The 11,376-nt window shown below is 41.3% G+C and overlaps 1 protein-coding gene across 2 annotated transcripts in view; it reads left to right on the forward strand.

Annotated features, from left to right (window-relative positions):
- Positions 1-11,168, forward strand: part of MTX2 (metaxin 2) — a gene marked incomplete at its 5' end in the record, with an annotated part of 44,932 nt that extends 33,764 nt beyond the window's left edge. The window contains 7 exons of one of the 2 annotated variants that reach the window (XM_082001347.1): positions 2,879-2,951; positions 5,916-5,992; positions 6,729-6,821; positions 7,555-7,593; positions 7,988-8,113; positions 8,742-8,818; positions 10,734-11,168. In XM_082001347.1, coding sequence (XP_081857473.1) covers positions 2,879-2,951; positions 5,916-5,992; positions 6,729-6,821; positions 7,555-7,593; positions 7,988-8,113; positions 8,742-8,818; positions 10,734-10,944 — 696 coding nt within the window. In that variant the 3' untranslated portion in view covers positions 10,945-11,168. The remainder of the gene's footprint in view (positions 1-2,878; positions 2,952-5,915; positions 5,993-6,728; positions 6,822-7,554; positions 7,594-7,987; positions 8,114-8,741; positions 8,819-10,733) is intronic. The other variant, XM_082001348.1, reaches the window with a different exon arrangement.
- Positions 11,169-11,376: the final 208 nt, after the last annotated feature.

An 11,376-nucleotide genomic window follows, 5' to 3' on the forward strand; every position in this document is an offset into this window, starting at 1 on the left:
CAAGTTCATTCCACTCCTCCCACCCACCGATGAAAGTCTTTGAAGCTGTTGTTTGATGCCGTCAGTTCTGCTGCAGCATAGTACTGTTGAGATGTTGTTAGCTACTGGTAGAGCTTTCAGAAGAACCAAGTCTGTGTACCAGTTGAGTTAGAGTGTATGTTTTTGGTGGGTTACACTGTGTCCAGCAATGGCATAGTGGTATGTATTTAATCTAAACTAAAGTCTCTGCATTCCTGTCTCTTAACTATTTCAAAAAAAAGTTGCATATGAAGTCCCAGTTTGGGCAGAAGATGTGATGCGTATAGCGGCAGCTGGAACAGTCTGGACATTGCTAGATCCTACAGAGCCAGCAGGCAAAGGAAGAGATCTAGGACTAGACAGACCAGTATCTTAAATTCCTGTGTAAGAATTGGTCCTTTGGGTATTACTCTTTGCATGGACTTCGGGATGCTAAGACAGCAAGAGCACTGATTTTTGTGGGGGATGCACAGACTTAGAAAGTGGGGTGGTATCAAATGTGGCCAGTGCTTTGTATTTAATTTGGGTCATAGTTGCTTTCTTAAGCAGTGATGGAGGTTCGGTTGGGATGAGGTTTTGGCACTCTAGAGACCAGTTTATTGTTAAGTAGTGCAGGACTTGCAGGATTTGGCTGATGTTGACCATGACTAGTACCCTTTCTAACTCTATCTATCTCTGCATGTGTATGTGTAATAATTGGCTCCCAAGCAGCTCTTTAAATTAGAGTGAGGCTGAGGAAATAAAAAACTGGAGAAACTCAGGTTTTTGGTGGGTTTTGCAGAGCCTTTACATTTGGATATAGGCATATGGCAAAGGCATATGGCTCTCATCAGCCATAATCAATATCTTGCTTAGCAGTTTGTGACCATAGTTCCTTGCTTTAAATTGGGATTTGGGTTTGACTTAGGTCATCTGAACCTGCAAGAGCCAAATGTTGTAATGGACTGTGCAGTTCTTAGATTTGGTTGGAAGGGGACCAAAGCTTTTGGCTTTTTTTCCCTGGATACAGTTAGTATCAGCGCTTCAATTAGGGTTTGGGAATAAAGGACTTGAAGAGTGCAGGGAAAAAGAGAGGGGCTGTTTGGGTTACTTTTGTTTGCTCGATGAGTACTACAAAAGCCACAAAGTTAGGAACAGGGCTGATGCCGGTGTTAGTTCTTGCCTTATGGACTCATTTAGTGCAGAGGTGAGCAATCTCAAGGTTAAGGTTTTGGTTACTTTGATGTCTGTGATCAGGGTCTGCGCATCTAAAGCTGTGAGCATTCAGCTTAGTTCCAGATGGGGCACTGAAGAGCTAGGAGGAGGCTCATGTAGAAAATGCCAAGTTACCGCAGCATTTTTCTTCATGGTGGTAGCCCTCTTGGTGTAGGCTTTTTTAACCTTAAGCCACTATGTGGGAAAATAATAAATAGGTGCAATTTTGGAATGTGGAATTCTGACCTGTCTAATTGTAAAGACAAAATGAATGATAGAATGGCTTGGGTTGGAAGGGACCTTAAAGATCATCTAGTTTCAACCTTCATATAATTCATTCCTTATTACAAAATTCAGATGTGGGGTTACAATCCAGTGTAATACAACAATCCCTTTTTATACTGCAGCAGGTTTTATGAACTGAATTTATGTAATTTTTGCTTTCAAATTTTGATCTACTACCCAAAATAAAGAAATAAATGCTGCACTTTCTTTGAAATGCTCTAAAATAATTCTTTCAACCAAATTTTTCAAATTTTTCATTTTTTTTCCACCATGGCTTGGTCTGTTTCTTCATATTCTGGTTCCACTTCTGCAAAAACTGTTTTGGCTGCGTTTTATCATATGTCAGAGCAACCCAGTATGGATTCTCTTCCGCTTTCTTTGCATAACATAAAATAGCCTCTCGAGGGTTGCTATCATCTGTCTTATCCACTGCAATATTCTTGACTACATATGATGACAAGGTACCTCGGTGTGTTCCAACACACCCACTGCGACCTGGTCCTGCTACTGGAGGTTCAGGTTTGTGAGACTTCATGGGGTCCAGCCTATCCTTCTCCAGTTGTTCCCTGGTGCTTCGCTGTCGTGGTTCATGGAACATTGGAAGTGCATGGGAATGATGGAACTTCAGCTGAGTTGTGAGAGACTCTAGAGGTTTAAGAAGTTCCTTACTTGCCATGTTCTGTCCAAATTGCAAGTATCTTTCTTGATATTTTGCTATGTCAACAGAAACACACTAAGGATTGTGTGGTGATGGCAGGTGCTGACAAAAACCGGTATCCTACTGAGAATGCTTTGAATCTAAGGTTACAGATAGAAAGAAACAGTAAATCGATCACTTATGCTCTCCATGATTCGTATAAATTACAGATAATAAATACTTCCTCCCAAAGCAGACTTGTGCTCTGACAGTATCATAAAGCAAAACTTCTGGCAGCTATTGTGAGTATAATGTGGGAAGGTGCTATATGTGTTTGCTGTGTTACACAACATGAACTTGGTTATCTGGCTTTGGCCAGAAGCAGCAAGCAGTATGGTTTTCAGGAGGGGCAACATGTCACTTAATTTTGTACAGCCACAGCACTAATTGTGTCTGTCAGATACTGCTTCTTTGCTCATCTTGAAGAAAAACAGTAGAAGTAGATGAAATTTCATTAGAAGAATTTCCCTCAATGACTGGATGATAAACAGTTCTCTAGGGAAGTTAGAAAACCTTATTTTTCTTTAACTTACCCTTCTTTCTTCCTAAAAGCAGTATGCAAGGAGCTATACTTTATAAACGTGTGCTAAGAACCAGCTAAAACATAGTCAAATGTATTGAGAAGAACACGCTTATTTCTCACTGGTGTATTAATGCTTTTTAAATGTGACTCTTTGTTTCCAGGCCTTTTTGCAAATGTGCAATCTGCCAATCCGGGTGGTTTGCAGGGCAAATGCCGAGTACATGTCCCCATCTGGTAAGTGTGGCCTTCATTTAGATTACTACGTTATACCTCCATTTTGATACCATGGCAACTGCACCTTGTCTTGCTGATAACAGTCGGTCAGTGCTACCGTGTGTGGGTTGCCTTCCCCCCCTCCTCTCCAGTGCAGTTTCTCCTCTGTAAACAATTAAAACAGTCAAATGCAAAATACTGTTGGCACAATGTGTAATGGTGCCTGCAACTGCAGTACCTGTACACAGCATTCAGACAGCAAACACCTTCTCTAGAACGCCTGAGAGCTGTTGTGTCCCGAAGCCACGACTTGCGTTTCCAAAAGCGTCTCTGTTCTGCATCCAGAGAATACTCCAGCGAACGCTGTTATATTTTCCCATTGCTGGGGTGAGGCAGCACCAGAGGAGTATCTTTTATTACCCTGACTGGGAGATATTTCCAGAGTGTTGATACAGGAGGAGACTGAAGGGTGCATTGTCACTGTTAAGGGTGACAGGCTATTTTAAATACTCCTCTGATCTATGAGGCTGTCTGGAAATAACATCCAAACCCAACAACAATAAATTAAGTATTAAAAGGGTACAGAGCCTACCTTTTGCTGGAGATGACCAGTTGCCTAAAAACATCCATCGGCCAGCTCTGAAAAGTTGCCTAAAAACCAGAGAGAAATGCAGGGTGCAAAAATTTGGTAGTCCTTGCACTCTGTTCCAGATTTTTGTTGTGAAGAGGTACTTTTTACTGATTACTTGGCTCTGGCTGATGACTGCCACATGGAAGTGCCTGTCAGTATACGTCTGCCAGCTGTATGGCTGCTGCTGCTACTTACATTCAGGTCAAAGCAGTGGAAATATGCTATTTTAAAAAAAAAACAGTTGCTGGGCAGCAGTGAAAAAACAGCAAAATATGGAGGTATATAAGTTGTTCGTTAGTAAATAAAGGTAGCGTTGAAATGCTGAATCCATGCACAGAGGAGCATCTTGCATGTGCAGGAGTAGGACTGGTGGGTCTGAACGCTTCTGCTGAAAACAAGGACTGCAAGAGGGAAAATGATACTGCTTCGATTTTAAATGTAGGTAGAAATGTATGTCGTCTTTTTGCCCTTACTCCTGGAGTCCTTATTATTTTTATTCCCTTGCCCCATTTCCTTTCTTTATATTGGTTCTTTAATGATAATTCAGACAGGTTTTCATTTGTTCCCTTCTCCCTGCCCAGCACCCTCTGTCTCATAGTAGCAGCAGACAAAGATCAGCATCTCATCGCTTTGGGGGGAAGGTTATTTATCTCATAGTTGTAATGATGAAACCCATTCTGAGGGAGTCAGAAGTATGATACCAAAGGATTGGCTTCGTGTGTGAAGTACAGTCTGACTGAAATCGCTGAAATCTGCAGCGCAGAGAGTTCTGCCTTTCCTTCCGCAACATGCAGCGTGTGGATGCAGATGAAGCCTTTGTTGGTGTGATGCACTTCATTTATTACCCTTAGGCTGACCAAGCCAGTGAGAAGTGAATCCCATGATAATAAACCATGACTGAATCCGCTGGTAGTGTGAACTTGTGTTTGAGCTAGGCCGAACAGTAGGTTTTCTGTGTTTCCGTGAAAAGAGTGAATGTATTGCTAATAACATACTTGGAGTCAGGCAGGTACTCATCTTGTTCTTTGGGCTGTCAGTTGAGAGCACAGTTTGCCCACAGGGGGAAGGTAAAAGGGTGCTGTGCCCCACTGCACTAGGCAGGCTCATTTACTGCCTTTGGGCTTGAGGATGTTTTCAGTAATACAAAACATCCAGCATTTATCTCTATTTTATGTATTACTTCAATCATGTAAATAATCCTAAAAAATTGAGTCTTAAATATAAGGTTGATGTTTGTCAATTGGACTGTGGTGGAGATTTGCAGGACAAGCAGCCTGGCTAGGGTGGGTTGGAGCAGGAGCCCTCAGCTTCACACGTGGAGAACTGGGAAAAGAGGCATAAGGCAACTTCTGCTGTTCTTTGTGGCTTGCTGTGTGTAACGGGGCTTCCTCTTGTATCTCTGCCTGCCTCAAAGCTTTGGCTCAGTTCTGCGTGTAGGAAAAGATACCAAGCAGAGAAGGTGGTGCGTACAGCCTCGGGAGACCTTCACACACCCACGGGTCCCACCAGTGACAGTGTCATTTCCCAGTTTCCTTTTGAGGACTGGTAGTTTCCAGCCCTGCTCCCTGCTGGACCCTCACGGCTCCGCTTCATAGACTGAACTTGGGGCCTTGCTAATATTAAGCTTTAACACCATTTTGTTTCCATGATGATGAAGCAGCCCCTTCCCTCCCAGCCCCCGCGATGGTGAAGCTGTGGGTTTCATACCGAGAACCTGTTCCTGACCCCAAGACCACAGAGGCTCAAAAATAGCAGCTCACAACTAGAGGGTGAAGTCTGAGGCAGCCAACAGGAGCCGGCTGGCCCACTCGTTGGAAATCAGAAGGACCAGAGGAGGGAGAGTCAATATCGGGCCTGGCTGAGTGCGCGTTTGCACTTCCCCCTGTGCACTTTTCTGGGCACAGTGCCACATCTCCCGTCATCCTTTCAGCAGCCCTTTCCCGGCTAGTGGGTTAGAAGGGAGGGTGGGAATGTGTTGTGTTGTAAAACTCGCCAAGGGCTCTGTCTGCTTTCCTGGGATTTCCCAGCTGTACTTCAGAGAAATGTTGAATTAAGTCTTTCCAGCAAAGCAAAATCCATTATTAAAGTACAAGTTGATAGATCTCAATAACTTCGAAATGTACAATTGCAAGTATTGCATGTAAAAGAGGGTCAGGAGGAGGAAGATTAGGAGGAGGAAGTTTGTTATTACAAACGTTCGCTGGGTAAGCTACATATCTTAGAGCTTTACCTGTGATCTTTTGGAAAAAAACTGGTGTTCAGGTGTACCTGCAATATTTAATTGCTTTGAGAATTGTAAATGATGTTTTACAGGTATAAAAAGCTCTTACTAAAATACATTTCCCATTTTACAGGCAAAGTACCCTTTATTCACGTGGGAAATCAAGTAGTATCTGAACTCGGGCCCATAGTCCAGTTTGTAAAAGCCAAGGTAACAGTATGTTGTTTCCATCAGTTACTGAATAGGATGTTAAGCCTGCTTGCTACTTGTGCTGATTTGGTGTGCTCTTCTGGAATCTTGCTTGATTTGTTAAAACAGTGTAGAAATCTAGTGCTGTTTTAAAAGAAAGATATCCTGTAATAGGAGCTTGTTGATAGGGAATTGTTTTTCTTCGTCATTTACTCAAATTCTGGAAGTAAATCCTATGTGGGGTAGCTGCAGACCAGTGCCAGTTTCTGAGACTGTTTTTCTACGTGCCCTGTCACTGGGTCTCAGAGGTCTTAAACCCAGAACCGACTGGTTTAAATCCTGAAGTGTCAGATACTGTTCAAATTTGCCTTTGCCCGCCCCGCCATGTTTTTAAAAATACTGTCTTTGCACTGAGCAGTTGATAAAGCTGTATCACAGATATAAATTTGTGTTTACTTCTTGCCACAGAGATACACTAATGAGGAGGCTGTGTGCTCAAACAGTATTCATCTATAACTGATAATAGTCTACATTTCATGTAGATTAGCTATGTTACGTTATGATGATTTCTTTTTAATTCTAAAGGACATTGTATGTAAAAATTGCATATGTAATTTGTTATTGAACTATGTAAGATCAGGACCTGAGCCAAAGCTCATTGACTTCAGAGGTCCTTGGGTCAGGCATTCCTGCATATTCCAGTATCCTTTCTTAACATGCGTGTCTTCTTTTTTTTTCCCCCCCTTTTCCCCATTAGGGCCATTCTCTCAGTGATGGGTTGGATGAAGTCCAAAAGGCTGAGATGAAAGCCTACATGGAATTAGTCAATAACATGCTCTTGACAGCGGAGGTACAGCAAACCATAGCAAATCCACACGCTTACATAAGTGATTATAGGCAAGAAAAGCTGTAGGATTTTTCCCTGTATTGGAAATACTGCTTGTTCTTAGATTAGGTCATCAACTTTTGAGGTGAAAGGAGGTAGGAATAAATTTTCTGGACCCTATGGATTGCTTGCTGAAATGTTCCTGTAGACGCACGCCACGGGTATGATTCCCCTGACCTGCCTGAAGTGTGTCACGTAGCTGCAGAAGGAACTGATTTCCACAGATGGAAAATGCCAGTGGCTCCTGGGATCCTCCCCTGCCCCACAGCTGGACAGGTGCCCCACTGTCAGCTTCCGCAGTGCGCGGGCTCATGCGCCTAGCGGGTGACTGGGTTCCCTGGCAGTTTGCGTCTGTGGCCAGTTATTGTGACACAATTCCAGGTGTCAGAAATGCCGGCAAGCTGCAGGTGGCTGCGGGCTAGTAACCTGTACGCCGGGTTGTGTGCAGTGTGGGCAACGGGAGGGGGCCTTTGGTCTCACCTTGCTCCTGGTGCTGGTGAAGTACGGACTAGCAACGGGGGCTTTTGCCTTCCAGTTTTAATTTGTTTTCTGTGTTCAGAGGCCTAACAGAACGAATGAAATGGAAATTTAATCTAATGTAGAAAAGAAAATTCTAGTAGAATTTTCTAGGGAGAAATGATTATCTCTGTATTCTCCTTTATTAGGAAGTTTTAGTAAGTGTTCTTTCTGTTCCTAGCTCTATCTGCAATGGTGTGATGATGTTACAGTAGAGGAGGTGAGTGGTTCTGCAGCATTTATCTTAATTAAAATTTAATGAGAAAACACTTTTGCTCACAATTGCAAGTCCCTACTCATAAATGAAACATTGAGGTTTATACCATTAATGATACAGTCTTTTCACTTTGATTTCGCTTGCATATATGTTTTAGGGAAGTTGTGTCATTACTGGAGGTGGCCGACTGCAAAATAGATACAGGTTTTGTATGTGTTTCTGAAGTAATAGTATTAAATGGTTATGTTGCAAACTACAAATTCTGCACAGATAATTACAGCATATCACACAACTTGCTTTCTCTTTTCCGGCTCCCTTTCTGATAGAAAGTTGTGAATATTAGCTATTCTGTATTTTCTTGTATGACGACTCAGTACCTTTCTGTTTCTAAACAAAGATTACTCACCCGAGGTACGGCTCCCCTTACCCATGGCCTCTTAACCGCATTTTGTCCTATCAGAAGCAATGGGAGGTAAGGCGAAAGATGAAAGCCATTGGATGGGCTGGCAAGACACTTGAACAGGTCAGTAGGAAAAGCGAAGCTTATTTCTTTTCCCTGTTTTCTTTTTTCTTTTTCTTTTTGAAGGCTTTGGAGAGTAACACTTTCTTGAAACGGATGTAGTAAAAAATATACTCTGTACTTAAAACATTATCTGGAGTCAGGTATTTGCCTTCAGCAGCAATAAATCTTAAATTATGTGCAACCTGACACGGTAGGAGGAATGATGTTTGGCCATGAGTGTACATCTCTGGTGATGTTAGTTTAGGCCGTAATCCTGAAAATAGGCTGTAAGTTACAGCCCCCACTTCCTGTATGGCACTAATAGGCTTGCTCTGCAGGATTGCGGCTTCCCTTGTCAGAGGTCTTAAAAAAAAAAACGCAAAGCAGATTTGAGGTATAAGTTAGTAGCTTTAATTAAAATGTTATGGGAAGCACTTAATCAGAATTGCTTTACATCAAATGTTAAATTAAGTAACACTTACTTACCTGCCTACTGTGTAGGTTTGACTGACTTCAACAGCTTTTAGTGTTCCAACATTGCATGTTCCTTGTTCTCACCGTCAGTGCAAATACAGCAAGGAGGTTATTTTGTTGCATTGTTGGTATTTCCTGACAATACGGATCTTTTATCTCTTGTATGTTTTGATAGGTGCTTGAAGACGTAGATCAGTGTTGTCAGGCACTCTCCCAGAGATTAGGAACACAACCGTATTTCTTCAATAAGCAGTAAGTTAACTCTCTACTGAAATATTACATCCAGGAATGTAAGATATAGATACACAGCCACACACGTACATACATGGAAAACTCCATTTTATTTTAATGCTACATGATTACTTGAGGAAACACAAATGTGTGACTGGACTATAAACATGAAATTTCAGGAATAAGTAAAGTTTTAAAAGGAAAGTTTCTGTAAATTTCTGTTGTTCTTTTCTATTGATGATTTAGTTTTACTCCTGTTTGTCTTCTCTACAGAATCTACCACAACTTATGTAGGCTACAAAGGTACACCTTTATACAGTTAGTTTCTTATTTAAAATGATATGTTTAAAGCTTTACTTGTATTTCTTGGGTAACATTCTTTGCTAGGTACAGGGGAGTGGATGTACGTCATGCCGTCCTGAGCAGGACGGCTTCTCTTGCCCTTCTTAAGACCAGGGGCAGGTCTGAATGAACTGTATTAGCATGAGGGTGCCTGTGAGTTGTAAGAACTGGGGGAGAAGCTAGCCCTCCTTGTATTGACGAAGGATCAGTTGCAAAGTGAAAACTAAGATTCACATTCCCAGGGGAGAAAAAAGGGAATATTTTTGAAATGTTATGGATTTAAGTAACATCATATTACGTCCCTCTTGCCTCCTGTGCATAGACCAGACTAGAAATGCTCAGGTCTGGACTTCAGCTAACTACATTTGGACAGGGAGATGTCTTCAAAAGGCAGCATATGGTCTTGGTTGCTTTTCTGCATGTGTCTTTGATCTTTTCCAAGTTGAGACTAGGTGGGTAGTATAAATTGAGTGGATACACAAATATGCATTACAGAAGACAAATTTGAATTGCATCTTCTCAAATAATTCTTAAACATAGTATCTCCTACATTTTCTTTCTGTATTTGTAATGAATTTTAGCGTGGGGATTTTGTTTTTGTTGTTTGTTAACCAGGCTTTCTTGGTAGAGTTTCAACCTTTTAAACGTTTTAGCTGAAATACTACTAAGAAAGTATGTTTTCAGTCTGTGACTTCTGGGAGGCTGTAGGAGGCAAATAAGAAAAGCAGCCTGTTGCTGCCAGATTTAAGCTTGTTATACAAGGGTCCACATCTCCATTGGAGAGTTCTTAGTGATTGACAGATAGAAAGGCAAAAAATTTATCAGTTAAAAAACCCTTACACTGCTTACCTTGAACACTAGTGAAGAACGACTCTTAAGTTACTAATATATTTGGAAAAAAAAAAAGAAAATTTATTTGCTCATGGGCTACTTATACACAAAGGTCCAAGATGACAATTCAGAAGTCTTGTATCTAAAATTAGGTAGGACTGAAAACATTCACTAGACCATTGTTTCCCAAAATACCTGTTTTCTTCTGTGTAGTCCCTCTTCAAAGAGAGCGATGTTTCCAGCTGCTGTCACCCTGGAGCTCCTTTTCTTACTGGTTGAATAGTTCCTGACTATTGAGAAGCACAAAAAGGGAATAGGGGTTTTTATGCTTCCGCCCACCCTGGCTCTTTTTTTTTTTTTTAAACTTTGTGAGCTAATCACTGGCGTTTTTTTATATACATCTGCAGAGGAAAAAGAAAAACCCACAGAAGACCTGATAAGCATTTGCCCATGTTACAGAAGTAAAAGGTGGAACATGGTTTGATATTGGATCAGTAACTCTGCCCCTTCTAAGAAGTGTTATTTCTACATTTCCAAGCTACCAAAAAAGTGAAGAAAGATGCCATACTAAGAACTAGCAATATACTTGTATACTGTATGCACAGTTTTCATGCATTTGGAAAGTTCAGTGTTGCCTGGTTTCTTCCCAGTTCCTAGATAGCCACGCAATCTAAAAGTTTAGATTGTCAGAACAGCAGGGTTTTTCTTGGTCAGGACTTGCCTTCCAAAATACCTGTTCTTTTTTTTTTGTTTGTTTTTACAGACCAACTGAATTAGATGCTCTGGTATTTGGACATCTATTCACAATCCTTACTACTCAACTAACCACTGATGAACTCTCTGAAAAAGTGAAAAACTACAGTAATCTCACAGCCTTTTGCCGGCGAATAGAGCAGCAGTACTTTGAGGGTCATGACCAAGACAGCTCTACAACTCTTGCAGCCCGGTCTGCGAAGAAGTCCTTGCTGAGATAAGCGTGGTGGTTGGGGTGGATTGCATTTCAGTTTGGGTTGTGTTGTTCAATGGATTAATTCTGAGGATGGAAATGTGTGTTAGCTTTTTGAAGCTGCCAAATCATTCTGGAGCAAGAAAAAACTCTAAATGCAGTTGTAAAATATACTGTGCACTTTTAACCTGGAATGACTGCATGGGCACTTCCATTTTAATAGCCTGTATGCCACTTACTCTAAAGTGACCTTGGAAGAATATTGTATCTGTATTAAATAAAATACTTAAATAAGTTTCTGCTCTTTCTAAATGCCTTTCTTACTACGTTTTATGTCTATGTAATTAATGTCTGTGTAGTTAATGAGTGGGATCCTGTTGGCAGGACACCTGGAAGACAGTTGTATGGTAAATTGGTTAGGATTATTAAGCTGGGAATGAAAGCACTCAGAGATCTCAAG

The sequence above is a fragment of the Phaethon aethereus genome (assembly GCF_964289735.1).
Source record: "Phaethon aethereus genome assembly, chromosome: 6".
Taxonomy (NCBI): domain Eukaryota; kingdom Metazoa; phylum Chordata; class Aves; order Phaethontiformes; family Phaethontidae; genus Phaethon; species Phaethon aethereus.